Source organism: Parasteatoda tepidariorum, chromosome 11 (genome assembly GCF_982258835.1).
Source record: "Parasteatoda tepidariorum strain Cologne lab strain chromosome 11, Ptep-v5.0, whole genome shotgun sequence".
NCBI classification, from domain to species: domain Eukaryota; kingdom Metazoa; phylum Arthropoda; class Arachnida; order Araneae; family Theridiidae; genus Parasteatoda; species Parasteatoda tepidariorum.
In genome coordinates this window covers 71,164,710-71,186,946 of record NC_141765.1, presented here as the reverse complement: position 1 = coordinate 71,186,946, position 22,237 = coordinate 71,164,710, and the positions used below count along the sequence as shown (strand labels likewise).

At 27.4% G+C, this 22,237-nt stretch overlaps 1 protein-coding gene across 1 annotated transcript; it reads right to left on the bottom strand.

The window, feature by feature from the left end:
• Positions 1–1,825: 1,825 nt before the first annotated feature.
• LOC107443984 (aquaporin AQPAe.a) lies at positions 1,826–21,442 on the bottom strand. The gene is made up of 3 exons (XM_016058027.5): positions 20,733–21,442; positions 4,862–4,942; positions 1,826–3,445 (listed from the first exon to the last, which is right to left on the bottom strand). Exons 1-3 carry the CDS (start codon positions 21,294–21,296, stop codon positions 3,278–3,280), a joined length of 813 nt encoding a protein of 270 aa, XP_015913513.1. The 5' UTR covers positions 21,297–21,442; the 3' UTR covers positions 1,826–3,277.
• Between the last annotated feature and the right edge of the window lie 795 nt (positions 21,443–22,237).

Genomic DNA, 22,237 nt, shown 5'->3' with positions numbered 1-22,237 from the left:
AAATTAATGATGGAGAAAATCCTCGATTAATCGAGGATTTTTTATTGCACTCATTTTCAGAAATAAAGACTACAAATACCTCGATCTCACGAATATACGAATTTTTCGATGTCACGAATTCTCTTTGCCACGTAAAGAGAAAACACATCATCAATTTTTCTCCTTAATTTGTGAAGAATTTTTCTTGAATTCCAATTCATTATTTTATCGATCATTTTATTTTGAATATGGATATTTTATTAATTATTTCCCAACTAAGGGATTAATATGTTTGAAAAGAACCTCCCTGAATTTCTCTTTTTTTTTTAACAAGTAGATATGGAAGAGGTGTAAAAAGGATGGGCTGCCATCTCATTAAATAGGAAAACCAAAAGAAACTGAGAAAGAACCTATTATTGTTTCAGTGTGTGGTGATTAAATAAAACCAGTTATTTGGAGTAATTTCATGATACAAAACATCAGTAGAATTTCTATTTTGATTCAATTTTTGATTAAAATGTTAGATAACCCGAATTTTCGTTAGCATGAAATTTTGAATTATATCCTCCAAGTTCGCTAGATAATAAAATGGTTATATAATAGAGAAAAGTTAATTAAGACAGATTAAATCAGTTTTTCTCACAGATTTTTTTCCAACTGGTGCGCAAGATTGCTCCACTTCTAAAAAAAACTATAAATTTAAAAATTTTTTTTGAGCTTCGCATCTTTCTTAAATTTAAACTATCACTTAAAATTAAGTAAATATTTAATATAAATTATATATATTCTTCTGTCAAAGTAATTTTTGCTGTATAAAAATTCAAAATACATATTTTTTTCTTTTTAAATTAAAAAAAAACACTATTTATGCTTTAATTTCTTTATGTATGGTTTTTTTGACTGCCTATGAAAAGAAGTTTCGAGTCATTTATTTAATTTTTATGAATTTTATCGTGCAAGCCAGACTTGATAGTATCTTTTTTTTCCTCTTAAAATTTCAGCTCTGCAGAAATTCTTTTGTAAAGTTACACAAAAATTACAATTAAATAATAGGTGTGCTGATATCAGACTCCTGTTATAGATTCTGAATCCTAAGTTGAATTATAAAAAAAATCGAAAAAATTTGTACATTGATGCTTCCTTGATGAAAATAAAACCATCCCTTAAAGCGAACCATGTTTCTGTTCCAGTTGAACTATAATCAAGTTTAAGATTATTTAATTTGAACTATATTATGGTTTGACTTGCAACCGTTATTAAGGATGCATTGTTAGAAATGTTTGGCTATTTCGTAATCACAGACTATAATATATATAATTTTTAAACCCTTGTCAAGATGTAGTAAAAAGTATACGCATAATGGATCACAAATAAATGTTTAACTGACAAAAAAAGGAAAGAAAGCCATAGAAATCTGCCGAATCACTAGTATGGAAAGTGAGCTGAAAACATCAAACACAGTTCTGATAAAGCTTAGAAGTATTTCTGATAACTCTTCTCTATTTACTCCGGTAATCAAACCAGTTTGAATGTTGATTCGGTAGGGCGTTTTAGTTTTTTCCTCGCTTACATATCAGTTTCTTACTTCGACAGAATATGCTTTTATGACTTCATTTTTTAATGGTATATAATAAGGATGGTCATTACGGAAAACCCTGAGTAGCATACATGATAAAGAATTCGTCAATTTCTATTTTTTTTCGACAACTGAAAAAGTTATCAAACATTTTTTTTCTTTTTACTGAAAAATGTATTTTTAATAATTAATTAACAAACTATATTAATTGAGCTTCCTGGGTAAATGTATTTTTTTTAAAATTATATAAGAAAATTTAAAGGCAAGATACTATTTTTCATGATTTTTTTATTTACACAATGAGTTTACAATAAGAAAATGGCAAATTTCACGTATTCACGACGCATGTAAAATGAAAAGTTAAAAAATAAGTATTAGCCTGCTGTCTGAATAGTATTTCTAAATCTATAAAACTGAATGTATTATGTTTCTCCTCTTTTTAAACTATTAAAATTTGTTTTTAGTAAAATTCGTTTGTCACAAAGCATTAAACTTCATAAAATGCAGATGGACTGCTTTTTTTATGGATAAAAATCATGAGAAGTAGATACATCTGAGACAACGAAATATGGCAACATTTCCGTTCCACTAAACAAATATATTAATTTTGTATAATTTTATGTAATTATACTATTATTTTTACAATTTTCTTCTCCAATCTGTCTCGATAATGATTTTTAAAATTTTGATAAACCTATCAATAAAATTTGAAACTTTTAATGTTTATATATTTTCTTTATTTAAATCCTTACAAGGATTCTAAAAATATATATCACGATTCTAATTGGTTTTATCTACATAAATATGTGTATATATATATTTAAAAAAGTTAAATTCGGAAATTAAGTTTTCGTCAGACTTAGCAAGTGGGGAAGGTTAGTTGAAAATAAGAGAAATCATTTGTTAACATTCTCATTTTTCCGTTTCCCCGAAATTTTCAAAATATCATCTTGTTACTAATATGTAGAACTAAGTTCAACATAGCTTTGAATATCGGATGAAAAAAACATTCTTTATTCTAGTTTTTTCAATTTTATGGCCATAAAAAAAATGTAGATGGATGTCAGAAATAATTTTTCGATTGGATGAGAACTAAGTTTAATATGCAGCGCATAAAAATATTTACTTGCATAATAAAATGCTATTTTAACTTTGGTTATTTTATCGAGTTGTCAGGATAAGACGAGGTTTTGAACAGAGCGTCATAGAAGCCTGTTTTATCGCTTATTGTGTTGAAAACTGATGTCTTTCATGTAAATTTTCTCAGTACAGCGATAAGTACAAGTCTGAAGTGTGTATTTGTGTGCTGGTAAAAAAAAAATCTTGATAAGGTTAATTCTCTAATAACTGGAAAAACTTTGTGCCGTCAAACAATCCTCACGTTACCAAATTAGCTAAAATTTTAAAGTATAAAAATATTTTGACCAAGTCAATAAAGCAATAAGATTATTTTTACCGGAATAATCTAATTTAAGTCTCTTAAAAACGGTCTCTATAGACCTATGCATTAAATATAGCAATCAGAGGAGAAACCTAACACAAAAACAAATGCAAAATATACGAATGATCTGATGAAAAGATTTCACCCATAGAAAATAATAATGCAAAATAATACATATCTTTTCACCAGATAATAAAAAGAGACATGCTGAAAGATCAAATACGGTAGAACACAAAAAAAGTTATTTTAAATGCAAATTCTTATAATATATTCTCTTTCTTCTAAATGCAAGTTGTGCGATCGGTTATTATTTCTTTTTCTCTCAACTTCAATAATGATTGCAGCTTTAAACGATCGATGCTATCCTGTTCAGGTGGCGGGCAAGCGAATAAATGTTGGTACAGAAGGCCAGCAACAACACCACCAAGAATTGGTCCAACCCAGTATACCTGAAAGAGTTGTTTCATTAGTTTAATCTCACAAGCTTTGTTTTGAAAATCGATTTTTATAACAAATTCAAGTATCGTTAATTGTGCATAATAAGTTCTAAATTGCTTTAAGGACAAAGATTACACGTCAAAGAAGTTATGCTTTCCCTGAATGGTGCGAATTTGCTGCAACCTTATTAAGGCTCTTTTTTGAACCAAGATGAGCCATAATACCGTGTATTTAAACTTAAGAAAGCAGAAAATTTCATTCAACTTAGTACTTGCAGCAATTGCGATAGATATTATGTAGAACATAATTACAGCATTGGCATACTGGCCACCCTTTTTAGGTCCTACATTTAAGAACCGGAGGAATTGAAAAAATACGATAATTGGGTTTAACTTAGTATGAAATTAAGGTTGCAGCAATTTTGAATAAAATATATAGGGCCCGACTGTAGCATGGACAGATGGAGCACTGCCTGAGGCCCCACATTTTAAAAACCGTGTAGCTTAAGGAAGACGATAAATTGGTCCAACTTAATACTATATTAAGGATCCCCTTTAGACAGAAAAGAGAGATTTTATTTCGTGTTTACCTATGAAGAATTTTAGGTCCTGAATTTCTTTATTTATTCAATAACTAATTGATTCTTTTGAATAATTTTTGCTTCATTTTATGCATTGAAATGCATTTTATTGAACTTAGTTACAAAATGTTTAATTTTTAGTAAATATTTTTGAAACTTGAACTTTTAGAACTTTGAAAAAGTTCGTAGGTTAGCATGGAGGAAGTTAAGTCTCTCTTCTGTCTGAAGGGGACGCTAAGGTTTCAGCAATTTTAAACTATATTATGAAGGGCCTGTGTATAGCATGGGCTGATGGAGCGCCTGCCCAGGGTCCCAAATTTCAAAAACCTGAAATATCATTGCTTAAATTTTAAAATTTCCAAATTCTTATTTTTAATTTAATTACTTTTCTATTTTTTTCAAAGGTAGTTAATGTTTTGTGGAAATAACCTTCTCCGTGTGGAAATCTACGCCTTACTTGTTCATTGAAATTGAATCAAGCTGAATTTATTAAAATTAAATTATTTCCAAAAGAAATTTTTATATGAATGTATTTCAAGCTCTTTTTGATATAGGTAACTTTTATCAAAGTCGAAACAAAATAACTGTCACAAATTATATTGTTTTTCACAATTTATATTGTTCACTATTTATTTCTAATGATTTATGAAACTAAGTTTAGTATCTTTACTTTTATTATTTATTTTACTTGTTATATTTTATATGTAATTTTTTTCTTTGAAAGTTATTTTTAATACAAATTATAAATTGTTTTGATAAAGCTGGCTTTATGTTGTAGTTATCTATTTATTTTCGTAGTAAAATCCTAGCCACATTAAATTGTTCCAATTATTGAATTTAAACTTACCCAATGGTTTTCCCAAAGTCCCGTAACAATGGCTGGGCCAAATGAGCGGGCTGTATTCATGCTGGAGCCAGTATAACGAATCTGCAAGCAACGGAAAAGTAATTAGAAATCATTTAAAGCAAAATTTTTAAACGTCTTTCTAAAGAAAGCAGAAGTATACTTTTTAAATTTAGGAGAATTATTTATTAAATTAGTGAATAAAGCAACATGAGTGAAATGTAAATTACTTATTTTTCATTTCCTCATATCATTACAATGGTTTTATTGCTGTAAGCGAATGTTGAAAAACAGTTTAAAAAAATTCCTTTAAACTGAATTAACTTAGACAGAAAAAAATGTCAGCACCATTTCATTTACATCAATACATGTATAAATCACATATGAATTTCTAAAATGGAGTTAGTAGGGTATTAATGTTGGAAATACATCTATATATACTATAAAGAGTTTCCCTAACTACACTTAATATATAAGTTTAGAATCCCCTCAAGAGTGAAATTTGAAAAGTATAGACATTAAGAAATGCAAATTGATATTTAAGTGGGGGAAAAAACTATCAGAAACTGTTTTATAACTATTGGGGAAAACAGGTCAGAAACTAATGCAATGGCTTCATGGAATTTTTTCTTATTATCGCCTTATAATTTCGGTCATTACACAATACTCTGTCTAACTAACATAAGTTAATTCTCTAAAAATTAAGTATAAACACTCTACGAGAAATTAAACGGTTTTTTAATAATTTAAGAGAAGTTTACTGTGAGCGTTATAAGCCATTTTGTTGAAGTTTTGATGAAACAAAAATGTACAAACAAAACATTTTAAAAGCAAACAACACGAAATTATGATTTACAAAGAAAAATTATTTTCATCTTTCATCCATTGTAATATATTGTAATTTTTATTAATAGTTAACTTTAAATGCTATCTTGTTACTTAGTGCAGGAATTTTTAAAGTAACGATCGATTATGAAAATTGCTTTAGCAGTTTAAAATAATTTTCTATACTCGTTTAAGTTTAAAAATTAGCTTTATGCTTATTTCTTTAAAGAAATAATTTCATTCGCCATTTAAATATTTAAAATTAAATAAAATTGTAACATGAGTTAAATTATAATATATTTCTTTTTATTTGAAACATATATAGTTCATGTTTTTGTGGTTTAATGAAAATTCGTTCCAATGATTTTTTAAGAGCTCTTTTTGCTTATTTTTAAAATCACCAAATGTCTCTTTATTTATTGTTATTTTTTAATATTTCGTTTCAAAACGTCAATAGTTCATTCACTTACACAATCTTAAATTGTGTTTTTTGCAGGAATATTATTTTAGTTCGATCACTGCTCTTGATGTTCGAACAAGAGTATTTGTTCTTCAAATTGGAACAATTGGATCACTTAATCTGTGCGAGTGCTCCAATCTGCGATACAATTAGTTTTTTCTTAACGGCTACAATTTGTGCTTTAACGCTTTCCTAAAAAATGCCTCTTCTTTGTATTAAGGGTGCAGAAAACAAATTGTTTCAGATTGAATATCCTGTATTTAAACCTTCATTGGGGCCTGTTATGAAGTGTTATACTTAAAAAAAAAAAAGGAAGTTCTTTCCTTCTTCGCTTATCTTTAGTGTCGGTGTGATTGTTGCGTTATTTTAAAAATATTAGGTTCATTGAATTCTTCCTTATTTGACACAAGTTAAGCCGATTAGTAAAAGTGTACATAAAAAACAATGGCATATTATTGTTATTGAGAATACAATAGTTCTTTAAATTCACTTACTCTTTATATAAATGAAGAAAAACCAGAACATGTGTGCTAATGTCAACATAAAAGAAATTCTATCTGAAGCATATTTTCTGAATAAATATTGTTACTTCGTGAAGAATGCGTTATTAAACCATGAGGAATTGCATGAAGAACTTAAATGCGAAAATATTGAAGCACCTGAATAACTTGTGTTCTAACGATTAGACGTTTAATCTTAATAGTTATGAATATGCTGAAATTAAACAAAAGCCTTTTTTACCACAGAGTTTACCAATAGTTTAGTTCCCTTAATACACAGTCTGGTAATTAATGAAATTCCATACAATTAGTCACCGAATAAATTCTCTGAGGTATTTTCATAAAATCACAAAATTTTATCACATATTATAAAACCACGTTTTATTGTTAATTTAAGTAAAATCATTATCAAAGCGCTTCGGTAAAAATTACCGAGCTTTTTCGTGTTCCCATAGAATCAAAAACATGCTAAATATTCTGATAGTTTTGGCCAAATTTTTTTTTCTCAGTTTATCAACAATATTTTTTACGCATGTTGGAACTATTGAAAAAATCAAAAACTTTTTGAGTTCATGTAAAATATACTTTTTAAAGATTATTCAATATTTTTTATTATTTAATTTAATAACGTCGAAAAACTTTTAATGGAAAGGTATACAAATTTTTAAATTATTTTTAACTATGTAATTTTAAATGACAAAATCCAAAGTTTTAACAGTATCGATCTATAGTTTTAGAGAAATAAAAACTTATACATATTAATGTCTTATAGTTTAATTTGACTCATTTCGCTGAAATTTGTTATTTTCCTTTAAAATTAAGCAGTTTAAAATGATGTAGTAATTTGTATACTTTTCAATAAATTTTTTTGATAAACTATTAAATGGAATATTAAAACATAATAAATAATCCTTTAAAGTTATATTTTGCATGAAATTATGTTTCGATAAACAAACCTTATACAATTTTCTTCTTTTATTTACACGCTTAAGTTATGCAAAAAGCGAAAAAAGGCAATAATAATACATACACACGTTAGAGAAACCAAACTTTCTACTGCGCTTTTGACTAAATTATTGGGACCTATTTTCCGTTATTCTAGGGGTTTAAAATTCAAATATATCGGGGAAAAAACGATAAGTTTATTTATAGAAAGTATAATTTTGTGTTTCTTAACTCACAAATATTGCCAGCTTAAATTGATGGCTTATTTAAGTTACTTGAACCATTATAATAGCATGTTAGTGCTTGAAAATTCGTTCATAAGATCAATAGTTATTAAGGATGGCCTTTTATTTTATTTTACTATTAAAATAAATCAAGATGCATAATGGGTCAGTATTTTAATTAGGTCAGTTGATTTTGTGAAAATGCCTTTCAGGCCTTCAACATTTATTTCAAATTCTAAGAAATGGAATTAGACATCCAAAGTTATATCAGTTACATTCATTAAACTAGCTATACATTTTTGAATAACATAAGATTATTGGCTGTAACTAAATAATGAAATTGGATAAGGCTGTAGAGATCAGCTGAAGTGATAAGAACTGCGACTTGTAATCAGCCAACAGTGATTTTGACACTTAATTTTTGATGTAATATTATTTACAGTTTTCTATAAAATTATTAAACTTATAACTATGGTCAAAAAATTGCACGGTAATAAAACAATTCCAGCGACCTTTGCGTAAAACAAAAGAGCAAAAAGCCCTTAAAAAGTCTTAGACGTAGTTCTTAAAATAACGACATTCCTTATTTACTACATTACATCTTATTATATTCTTAAAAAAGATACGATGAGCAAATAGTGCGACATCAATCTCTAAAGAACAAAGAAAATCTGATATTAGATATATTTTCAATGAAACTACAACAATTATGGGACGTAATATGCGAAGTATTATACTATAATGCGAAACAGCTACTCTATTTTGTTTAAATGAGACATTTTCCTCACGTGAGAGCGTTAGTTCTTTATGTCTTCACCAGTACATGATGCAGGTGTAAATATTTATTTACATGTTAAGGAAAACAAAGAAAAGGTCTTTCATATCAACCAAAATATTACAGGAAACTGTTATCTTTTTTTGTACTTCTATTCCCATTGATCTAAAATGGAAGTATTTGCTAAGTGATAAAGGGAGTTTTCCAAGCAATTCATCTGAAATTGCTTGAATAACAATAAATTTACTTTATGTACCATTAAAAATTTTACTTATATTTTTACTATATAACGCATTCATTTTACTTTGCGTTTTATTTAACAACCGTCTTAGAACAGCCGACCCAATTTAGGGTTTATGGTTACTTATGTTCAACTCCGTAGCTTGGTAATTTTGAACCCGATCCAGAAGACAAGGGAACTCCTAGATCAAGTATTAGGAGAAATTCGCCTTCGTGGAGGACTTTTTGATGCAACTAACCCGTATTTGCATTATATGAAAGGAAAACCGTGGAAACCTTCCACGGTTAGCCTGACTGCAAGGGGGCTCTAACCCAGTGTTTCTTAACCTTTTTGATATAATGGACCCCTTTTAAAATTTTTTAAGAAGTCACGGACCACCCCCCTGTGAAAAAAAATAATTGCAAAAACATCAATCACTAGAAAACGTTTAATTTTATTATTTAAATAGTATACAAAAATTTTATAATTAAAATTTTTAATGTGATGGTTGCTGCTGCTTTTCCTTAATTAATAAATTCAATTGGGGGATGGTTTTCGACAAAGCAACGTGTATATCATGTTCAACATTCAATCGATTTCAATGTTATATTTTTATTGTCACAAGTGTGGAAAATCCCGCTTCGCAAAAATACACTGTAGCAAACGGAATTATAGCTGCCATAGTTCGCTTTACAAGCAATGGGTAGGCTTCCAAACGTTTTAAAAATTAGGAGTAGTCAGCGGTCCCCCAAAATATAACTCATGGACCCCTTAGGGGTTCATGAACCACAGGTTAAGAAACCCTGCTCTAACCCATGATGCGTCTACCCTTGAGGATATTGTACATCAGCATTGTGGTCGGTGCGAGCTGGGTGCGGAATTCGAATCGATCAGCTATCGTTGAGATCGTACCCGCGTCACCTCATTGAGAGGCGAGCTCTCTATCCCCTGAGCCACCACGGCTTCATTATACTTTATAGATGCTGTTTGCAGTACGAAACTTCAGAGGTTGCTTATGAAAGAAGGAAAATCTACGGGGTTTCTATAAAATATTGTTCGGTTTGCCTGACAGAAGTAAAGAATAGTAATGGAAATCTCAAAACTTTTGATTAAAGAACGTGTCAAAAAATTACATTCGTAAAAGTTAACTTAATTAAAAAAAAACGCAAGTGGAGAACACCTTATAACATATTCAATTTAGCAGTTCACAAAATTTGCACCTCAAAACGTTATTTAAATAATAAGAATTAATTTATCTTATCGCCTATTAGAATTAATTAACTTATTAACTATATTAGAACAAAATTACTAGGTCTAAAGCAATTAATAGAGAAATTTAGCTCAACACAGTTATAAGAGATCAGTTCTTTACATATCTTGCGCAGAATTTACATACTTGAATGTGTGGGATGGAATGCAAAAACTCTCTAATATCCTGACGGAGTTATTAATATTTACGCAAAATTTGGCAGTACCCAAATAACAAAAGCTTTATGGGTTTTGTGTACAAGCTTATTGAGCTAATTTTCTTAATTTTTTATAACAGTATTTTTGAATTTTTATCTAAAAAATATAATAATCCTTTATTTACATATTTAAAAGAAAAAAAAAAGATTTGATTAGAATTTAGTGGCTTTTCAAATTTTGGTGGCACATGTTTCGAAAACTCTTGATTTCTTATCTTTTGTGGTACGTGAGACATGAAATTTTATGTACTGTAAGTGTCAGAAAAATGGCTCAAAACTGAACTCTTGAATTCTTATCTTTTGTGGTACGTGAGACATGAAATTTTATATACTGAAAGTGCCAGAAAAATGACTCAAAACTGTACCAGAAATTAGGTACTTTGATCTATAATGTTATGCAAATTCACCTTAATAAGATGTTGAGTTGAATCATGTTTACGCTAACTTTGATCGCATAGTGTCTGATGAAGAGCTGCTAGGTTGTAAGTTTGATCGTGGTACAGATAAAACTAAGAAAATATAATATCTCCAGCTTGGATCCAACAATCTGCTTGAATTTAAAATTTCAAGATATTTAATATTCTTCCAAAACATCACCGCGGAACATTTTTGATCACAACTAAAAGCTATTTTGAGGAGATAATAAATGTTTTTTAAAAAATAAGTGAAATCATTTGTAATTGCCCCTCTTGAGAGTCATGATTAATTATCATTTTCAAAAATAAATTTTAAACAAAAGAATTGGCAGAAAAAGAAACCTTTTTAAGAAAACTATATCCCAGAATTTATATCTTCTAAAATCTAAACTTGATAAGGCAAAAATAAAGAAACCATCAAAGCTAAGAAAAACTGACTAATATCAACAAAATTGTTTTTTTTTTTTCATGGTCAATAGTTGGCAGTCTATTGTTATTGAAGATCACGTGTCGAGCAGATTAACTCGGAGCTGATGCCACCGGAATATAAAATGAGCAATTCGCGTCGTCACTTCTTTTTTTTAAAATTTAAAACGACTCAAGACACGAATGAAAACCATTCAGATATTGTTTTGTTTTTCGTTTCAACTCAACGCATTGTCTTTAAGGTCTTTTGGAAGTAATATTATTTTTCATAATTCATTGTTGTCAAGAAAGAAGAACGGGTCATATAGAATTTTTTAATGGTAAAATTTGATAAAAGATTATTTATAATACCATTTATTAAACGACCTGTAATAAATACTATTCTTTTCATCGAGAAAGATCTTCCGCTTAAAAAATTGAGATTGATTAATAGCTCTAAGCAGAATGTTTTCTAAAATATTGAAGTGTTTGAAATCTTCTTTTTTTTTATATATATTTTTTAATTATTTACTTTTGTGATCCTTTTTCGAATGCTATTATTATAGGAAAATCAATATTTTAAACATATAGTTATTGCAAAATATAGAGTAAGTTGAGATTTTTTTATAGAAATACGGACTAATTTAATGTTTGCACCGATAAAAAAATTTATGTTGCTACTTTGAAGTTTTATTAATATTTCTTTTTAAAAAGTCAATGTGACTAAATAAATGAATAGAAAAATAAATGAATGTAGTTGTAGTTCTTGTGAAAAATCTGAAACAAAAAATTAAAAATTATTTTTTCCTTGTTACAGATTGTTTCAGAAATAATTGAATTGATAATTTGAAATCGAGAAATTATAATAACTTTTAAACTAAACTTTTCAGAATTTTTAGAGATCTATGGCTTTAGGATTTAGTTTGATGTTTAGATCACTTTAATGCTTATAATTTTCGGAATGTAATTTATATTTATGAGCAATGTTACTAAACCTTGTGGTCTTATGATTAAGTTTAACTTTAAGTAACTTAAATTGTCAACAATTTTTAATTTCTTTAGTATTACATTTAGAATTCGATCCATAAAGGAGGCATGCTTTGTATGAAACTTAGATAAAGTTACTCAATGCATGAGCATGTTAACTAGTAAATAGATACAAGCTATATACATTTTCATTTTCCCCTTAACTCAGTGTATTTATTAAAATACTTAATCTTTTCAAGCAACTAGTTATCTTATTATCTCTTAAGTTCATTGTCCTCCAAACCCGTCAAAAAATAGAGATTAGTTATAGTGTTAAAGACATAAATTACAAAGGAATTACCTGAAATTATAGTCTTATAATTTTTAGTATAATGAAGTCTGGCAAAAAGAAAAGAATGAAATAATATGTTATTGTATAATTGCAGTTAAATGTGAAGAATATTTTTTTTTTTCGTGTCTGTCACAAACCGCAAAAGTTTATAACTTATGTAAATACTATCACGAGTGATTCTGAAATCCATTGACCCCAGTCTGGAACAATAAATACGTGTTTATTTCATTATAATTAATATCAGAAACCACAAATGCTAGACAAAAGTTACATAACCACAAACAAATCGTCTGCGTGATCTAATTCCATTTAAAGGTGGTACAATGGCAGGAGAAATTTTTTGCGGTATATTTTCATGATTTAAATTGATTTCGAATCTATGTTTTATTTATATTTTTTCGCATACGACCACACATTTCACATTTCGCCAAAGATCACGCCATTTTCTAAATTATGAGCTCGGGGAATAACCCTAACCGTATTCATAATTTTATTTTTTTCCCCGCCAAAGGTAACCTACTCTTTGATTACTTTTGGAGCCTAAGTTTGTTAACTAGCTTCCGGGCATGAAAAAAAAAACTGAAAAGCAGGTGTAAAACAGAGAGCAACATCTTCAAGTTCAAGGTTAGGAATATTTGGCGGAAAATTAAGAGCGCATCAAAGAGTAATATTCCATGCAATAAACTTTCCTCGTTTTTACGACTTGCGCTGTGTATTTTATTCTATGCTACATTTTTTGTCTTTAAGCCTATTATTTTTTTCATTCTTACAGGTAACTGTGTGTTTAATGAGAGTCAAATTATCTTAGCATAATATTTATTTCAGACACAAAGCATTAAAAACGCATTTAGTTTATTGCAAATAAATAAGAAATATTTCATGTAGCTTTCTTTCTATAGCATTTAAGTATTTGCCAAGTTATGACCTAAGAAGGTCTTGACTACTTTTAAAGATAAAAAAAGTGTTTAAAGAAAATAAATTGTTCTTATGAGCACAAATTAAAACATTTAACAAGCAAACATGTTTAAAATTACGAAATACTTTTGGAACATTTACAACTTTTTTAGTATCCTATTTCATACAACCAAGAAAAAAGGCGTAAAATCTTTCACCAATGCAGTTCTAGTCCTTTTTTTTGTAAATTAAACACTTAAATATAATTATATCAAAAATATAAAAAACCAGCCGCAAACTTTGAATTTCTAACAGAGCATGTATTATTCTTTTTCATAAATCTCAAGTTAATTTCAGATTTGACAAATAATGTAAAAAGTATTAAATTTGAACTTTTTATGACTTTTAATTTTTTAAAAATTATTTATTTCCTGTCTCAATTATTTATAGCATATTTTTATGAGCCGCCCCAAGCTTTCACGTCTTTCAAAAAAAAATGCAATAAAACTGGCAATTTTTTGATTGAAAGCCATGCACCGAAAATTTTTTCTTATTTAAACATGATTAAACATTCTTTGATATTAAAAATGATTTAATATGTGTTGGAACATAGAAATCAAATAACAATGAAAAGTTCATAAATCAAAGAGACAACCGTTTCTATGATTCAAGCATCGATAAGTTTTGCCTCTCAGGAATTCGTAAGATCTAAATTTTATTAAGCGTAAATATTTCAAGCGTTACCTGTTTCATTTTAACGCCTGTCTTCGTTTTCCTAAAGTTAGCAAGAGAACAATTTAGAAACAAAAATTAATTTTGTCTTGATGTAACAGCTAATAAGTGCCTTCTCAATGAATTATTTTTCTATGCAGTAACAATGATATATGGGATTTTGGGATTTACAGTTTAAATGTTAAATCATGATTTTTACAGAAATTTTTTGTTTAATACACTGCTTCTTTTTTAATTTTTTTTTCTTTTGCTAAAGAAATAGCTAACTTTTAAAGAAAAATGTTTAAATTATATACGTTTTCTTAATTTTTAAATGAAACATGTAAAAACTAAAAAAGTGATCGAAGCTCACTGTTTTGAGAAGTCTGAGGAGAAATGTTACGATATAGGTGTAAACTGCGTGATATTTTTCACAATGTTATTTGTTTTATAATTTAATTTTGGTTTAAAACATGTAGAGGAATTTAAAAATTATATCTATATTTCAATTGATCATTGAATTGATTATTCACTTCAAGTGAAAATTATGCTGTTTCTCAATGTGTTTCTCAATTTAAAATCACGTACAGCTAATATTTAAACTAGCAATTTCGAAAAATAGGTCATTAATCACTTTTGTCACACTTTTAAGCACGAATGAACACTCGTGAAATATTGATGTTATTTCAAAGAAACGAAAGAGCATTAAACAATAAAAATTTGCTATTACTCGATGATTTCGTCTTTCTTAAATTAAATATTCGCTGTCGAAAAAGCCATAAGAAGTTAAAGATTAAATCAAAAAATTCGAGAAAAAAAAATGGAATAAAAATAATGTAGTTTTTTCGACCATTTCGTAATTTATATTTAAAAAGATGGTTTTTAAATGATGAACTTTCTCTCATTCTGGTGTTGATTTCGTAGATAGGGGAACCTTCTATTCTAATTAAAATATATTATCTCTGAGTTCTTAAATTCTTCCTTACATGTTCCTAAGTAATTAAAAATTAGGGGAAAGCTGGAGTTACCTTTAAAAGTTAGGGCCGAAAAGTTTCTCCTATTTTGAAATGATCTTGACTGTAATGAGAAGAAAAGAAGTACAAGAGAGAGAAAATCAAACTTTACTATACAAGCAAGTTTGCTATGTATTTTTTTATTTTTATGTTAAATCAAATAACACCTATGTCAAATCTGTAGAACTAATAATTCAGAAATCAAAAGAGGTTTAGTAAATATAAAGTATAAAAATGTATAATTTTTTATTATACCTATTTTCTTTTCTTAAATACTTATTTCAAGAAAGAAATTAGTTTATATGGATTTTTTTATACTTGACGGAATAGGGCTAAAACGAAGTCGATAATAGTTCAAAATTTATGGAAGATATCGTGCATAAATAGTACAGTTGTGTTCAGATAACTATCAAGACCTCTTAAATTACTATAAGACAAGAAAAGTATTGTTCCCTGCGTATTTCTTTGTACTTAATCGAATGAAATCAAAACCACGTCGATCATATTAACAGTTCAGAAGTTTTTAAAGTTTCAAGCATTAAAAATATAATTTTTTACGTATACTACTTCTTTATGCATAAAACTTTTATCACTTAACCATTAAGTTCAAGCAACTTATTCTTGATTTTATTGAATTTATCGTAAATAAGTACATCTGCATGCTAATATCCCTGTACCTACTTTATTTAAACGATTTTTCGATGCAAATATTATGTTAAACTTTGAAAACCTGCACAAAGCTTGTCTTTTTCATACGTGTTACTCTTTTAAAAAATTACTTTCACGTGAATAATTTTAGTGTAAAGTTATTACAGTGTAGTAACTGTAAAAAATTATTTGGAAAGAATTTTCCAATCTTTTATTTTCCCTCATTTTACTAATAAATAGTAATTTTATTTGATTAATTTGCTAAAATTAAAATATGGTTTAGCATAAACATTTTTTTAAATAAATAGTTCCATACTCGATAAGTAAATTCGCTATTTATGTGAAGTTTTGTTTATGAATGCAAACTAATTTATCTTAATTTGGAAAGAAAACCTTTTTGCCTACTCAGGTCAATGTTTCGAAAGGCTACCGTTAACTAATTTAAGTGGACACAATTTTTTTTTTTTTTTTGACAGACCCTCAAAATTTCGATCTTTTATTTTCCAGGTTGAGATTTTCGTAATATCTTTGACTGAATCAAAAAATAAAGAAAATAAAATAAATAACTAAATAGAATTAAATAAATAAATAAAAATTTCGAACAATTATAGAACTCACGTTTGCAAAAAATTTTCTAAGCAAAAATATTATTTATATAATTTTCTATTATTTTTATCATTTAATTCATTAAAGATCAAAATATTTTAAAATGTATTGTACACAAATTATAACACTAGTTCAAACTATGCATTCCTGAAAGTCAAATCCAAATTTGAAAGAAAATCAGCCAATTTCTGAACAATAACATTAAAATAAATTTCTTGTTCCATTTTAAAGAATTATTTGAATGGTTAAAAACAAGGTTATGAATTTGTCCTTTAAATTTTAAATTATTCCTTAGTTACTTTATAAATTACAAAAGTGAAAAATTTCCGACAATTTTTTGTGCTTGAAAACCTTATAAGCTGATTACAAATTCCAAATTTTACCAGTGATATTTTCGAATTCCTTAACAATTCCAAATTTTCCTAGTTTTTAGAAAGAGCTTTCCGTTGGCTTTCACGTGTTCAGGTATCTAATTTTGTGCACGGAACATTTTTTTTTTCATTTAACAATTGAAGCTATACAAATCCAGGAAGAAATAAAATGGTTTTTGTAAACAATAAAACTATTTAAAACATGAATTAAAACAATAAAAAAGAACTAGTTCTATGCAGATAATAAATTGCATTTTACGTCAATGATATATCATTATATAACATTAAATACAAATTTCGTGACCGAACAAATAATGTCTATCATTAAATGTCATACAGTGATTGCTTTTTATGAATCGAAATATTTTAGAATCCTTCACTTTTTTAAAGTCAGAACTTCATGTCAAAACAAGTTCTCATCACTTAAAATAAAAACAGTTATTTGAATGTAAGCTATTGTCTTCGAGTGTGGGCGATAATATTTTAAGCGACAATGAAAGTAATTTTCATTCGAATGGTAGGAAAATAATTTTAAAAAATATCAATAGCTTCGACGGGATTTAAAAATAGAAAAAGTATGACACCCTTGCTAAGTTTTAATTTTTTTATTCTGTAAAATGCATTGATTTGCAAGTATAGCATTCATTGCTCGTTTAATAAATTTAAAATTTCGTAAATCACTAGGTACAGAAAGGCCGATTTCTATTACCTACACTGTAAAAAATTCCTGGTCAAATTTCGGTGAAAATTACCGGCACTTAGATTACCGGTACTATTTACCGTACAATCTATTTTTACAGAAACATGTTACGGAACCAAAAATCTGTTGTACCATAATTTTCACAGTAATAATTACCGTAAAATCGCTGAATTACTCTAATTAAATAAATATTTCTGTAAAAATTATGGTAAAAATGGATATCTTATGGATGATGCACTTAAAGGACCGGTACTTTATACCGTAATTTGATACGGAATATTATAGTATACTTAGTAATGCCTTAATAGTAAATTCATAAGGTTTACAAAAAAAAAAAAAAAAAAAAAAAAAAGGAACCTGCATTATTTGTATTTGATTATTTGCAGTTCTTCCTAGAAGTCGTTCTTTTTGTTCTGCTTCTACGCTGCCACAACCATTTAAGTTGGTTTATTAGTTAAAAAAATGACTGAAATTTATTTAAAATTAGATGCTATAATATATTTTCACCTTCAATTATGGTATACATAATATTTTTCCGTATTTGTTGATGATTTATGTTTAGCTGTTATATAATAATATATCATGAATTTGCTGTACAATGTTGCATTAGATAATTACTATTTAAATTACATTATAGGACTTTTTATTATGTTATTTGTTGTCTTAATTTCTTTCTTTTTTTTTAATTTTCAGATTTTTTTACTATTTTATGCATGAAATGTTTTAAATGTTCTATTGTTGTTGAGAATAACGGTTTTGATAACTGCTTCGTAATTTATTGAGTATTTGGAAATCATTCGCAATGATAACTAAGCATATTTACTGTTGAAAAAATTTAGACTTAAAACTTTAAGATATTTACCTAGAATTTTATTTTATGAGATAAATAAAAAGCTAAATTAAGTTGAATAAAGATGACAAGAACCAAAAATTTGAGTAATGTTGTGTTTGGTTCTTATCAATAAGGTTTTTTGTCCCTAATTTCCAACACTCAAACCCTTCCCAGATTTTCTGTTTTAGATTTAAAACTATAGTATTTCAAAGTGAAACTATCTTTTACGATATAGAGCAATAATTGAAGCGTCTTATTAAGAATTCTTATTTTTTTTAATTTATCTGTATATTATTTCTTATTTTTGGGATGAAGTAAGACATTTTAACTATGCTGTACTTAGTTTTAAAACGTATGTCAGTTTTATTTTTAAATTAAATTAAAACAGAAATTCTAATCATTGTGCTTTATTTAAGCTCATTTGAAACTTTTGTTTATAAGTTTCCAGTAAATTGGAATAAGTAAAGTAGGTAAATAAATTAATTTTTACAACGATATAACTGAATGTTTATTTACTGAATAAATACTTTGAAAGAATTTTATGTAGCTGTATATTATTTATGCAGTATGCCCTTTTGTTTATTTAAACTTTGATGACCCTTCGAAATTATACAGTAATATTTTATGTAAATCGCTGCGTCACTATATAAAAAGCAATGTATTATTTTGTTACAATCAATAAAACTGTATTTATTTCAATCGTTTTATTAAACCAATTTATGAAGCAACAAGTTATTTCTCCTTTAAAAACTAGAACAAATAAAAAAATATTTCTTAGGTTTGCTTTGCTGTTTATCCAGTTTTCAATGGAAGAAACTGAGTACAAATATAGTTTAAAAAGTGATAAATGCTTAAAGCCAATCAGTTCTCATTGGCATAAAAATTCGTCAAATTTCAACAACGGTTTATATTTATATTTTTAGAATCATTTGCGCTCCGAAGAAAGTTGGAATATTAGATTAATTCAAAAAATTAATTTTTTTTTTCTGTTTTGACTTTACAATAAATCATGTAAATTTGGCTTCACTTATTTTTTACTCTAAATTCTCTGAAATACAATTAAATAAGTACTATAGAGTGAAATGCTTGTTGAAAGAAGTAGTCTCAATGATGAAAATGTATTGTTTATAAATAATTCTATAAATCTCTCATGCTCACAATTTCAAATAAAATACTATTGTTCAATTTTATCATCTCAAAATTCGGTATGACATTCCGCAAATATTAAAGACTATTACAAGCCATTTTATCAGTAAAGTGTTTACTAAAGATGAGCTAATTCTTGATAATAACTCAGCGTGGTATTTTTGTATTCATAAAAGAAGATAAAAATTGCATTTATTTATCTGTCTTAAAAATACCTGCCAAACTAAAAAAAATATGTAATATAGCTTTTAAAAATGGAAATATTTTTTGACATATTTGTTTTTGAAAAACATAAAAACACTTACTAAATGCACTTTTTTTTTTTTTTGTAAAATTTGAGATTAAATGTTTTTTTCATTTGAAGAATTAAACTTTTGTTTATGTTTAAAGTTTAGCCTGAAGAATAACATTTTAAAATCCTTAAAAATGTTACATTAGGTGTAATGTTAGTGATAATTAATTCTCAATTTTAGAGAGAATTATTTTGCTACCATTTTTAATTTAATAAAGAAGAATTTATTTAAATTATTGTTATTGTTTTGGTTATTCATATTTTTTTCTGACTAATGATTATGGTCTGGATACTGTAAGTTTTACATTCAGTTTGATGAAAAGGGATTTTTCCAGCTAACCAGAAGGTTTTGTTTTGATAGTTCTAAAAAAAGTTAACCAAAAAGGCTTTTTTTGTATTTTAACTTCATTCATCTAAAAAGTAACGAAGTTTCCAAAAAAAAAATTTTTTTTAAAGTTTTAAAAAGAAACTCTCTTAATAGGAATGTCTTTGAGAGTTTTTATTTCACTGGTCGCTAATTTAATGCTATATTTAAATTAATATTTTTATTGCTACAATTTTAATATGTGTTTGAAGCTAAATAATTCCTTTTTAGTATATATTATAATACGCATTACATTACTTAACTGAAAATTCACATAAAGAAAATAAACTTTTTAAATTTGATATACAAATGGTTTAAAATAAAGTCAAGTGAATAATGAACTTTTATATAATATTTTTTAAATTCATTATTGTTTTGAACTTTAGCTGGTAATAAACATTAGTATTAATTAGAAATAGCTGCATCTGATTTCTTGTACTACTTTTAATTTCAATATGCCCTTTTCATAATCTATTTATATTCAACCACATTAAATATACTTTTTATAACAGTGAATTATTTCTTACAAAAGCTTTAAAAAGTAAAACTTTTATGTATTGGTTTAAAACCTCTAGTTGTTTTTCCTCCTCTACAACTTCTTTTTGCCTCCTTAACAGCCTCTATTTGTTTACAACTTTTAGATTCTAATTATATTTGAGTTTATTTCCTTAAATATACGGAAATTTTGTTCTTTAACTATAATATTCAATTTTTAAAAAAAATAAATAAAGCTTAATACTTACAGCAAAGCAGTGACAAGCCGTGATGGATAGCCCAATAGCGAGGGGAATCGAACCCTGTACGTCTAATCGATGATCATCACAGGCAGCGAAGACAGTAAATACGAGAACAAAAGTGATACAGAATTCTACAGCAAGTCCTTGAAACGCTGTTATCTCTGGATTAATTAAAGTAGATCCAAGAGCCCCAACCTGCGCTTGGGGGGTTACAGCTTTCAAAATAGAAGCTCCTGCTATTGCTCCGCAACATTGAGCAACAATATAAAGTCCGGCTCGTAAAAATGAGCATTTTCCAGTGACCATCATGCCGCAAGTGACAGCTGGATTAATGTGACAGCCACTAATTCCTCCAATACATTGGGCCACTGTGGCTACTGTAATTCCAAAGGCTATAGCTATTTGGATAATAGTGGGACTTTCTCCCCAGCCTCCAATACACGAACCACAACCTACAAGTACCAAAATTGCGGTACCTAAAAATTCAGCTACAACAGCTTTTGCGAGTTGGCGAATTGCTCCTAACTCTTCCATACCGCAAATAGATCTAAATTCTTTCACTCGTCCCATACTAAACTTCTAAATGAAGAGATATGAAACCGATTATGGATGAAAAGCAAAGAACTGACTGATAAAAGTTCCTGATAATGAAGAAGACAGAAGAGAGCGGGAGAGATGTTTAAAAGGGAGATGAGAGGAAAAAAAAAGAACATATTAGTCTACTCCTTTTTTGCGCAGGTGCGACGACACGCGCGGACAACCAATCATGATGCAAGCTTTGTTACGATTAGTATGGTGGGTGATATTCTCTGTTTCTCGAGTTTCGTTTTAAAATGAATAGAACATTCTATTCAGGATTATTTCAATGAAATTTCGTTGAAAGTATTTAAAATGAAAGCTTAAAATTTATTTCCAAATTGGATTTTTTCTTTTACTGAAAAACAGCCTTGAAACAATTGCAAAAGTAATAGAAAGTTCGAGATTTATTTTGCAAAATGTTTGCAGAAGCAGTTATCTGAATTATTTTACCCACGAATGAGTTGTTACTATTGGATATGTTAGGAATATGTAAAATCAAACGAATTTTTAATGCTTAAAGCTATTTATTATAAATATTTTAAGTTATAATTACTTCTAAATTCTTTTATGTTTTTAATACCAAATATCTATCAAATTTTATTCTTCCTTTTATACTAAGATAATTTTGTTTCATTTAAGAATGTTTTCTCTTTATGAAATATTACCTATTTCAGTGCAGTAATATTTTATTAAGATTTAGAATAACCATGAGATTATTTTTATCATCCTCCAGAAAAATATGTGCGTAATGGTAACACAAAATTAAATTTTCTTAATAAAAACATTTAATTTCGTTAAAATAATATTTAAAAATGATATAATTTATATTGGATTTAATTTGCTGAATGTTGTCACACTTTATTCTTAATATTTACCAAAATATTTTTTTTTCCTTTTTAAGAACATGAATTTGTATTTGAGTACAATAATAA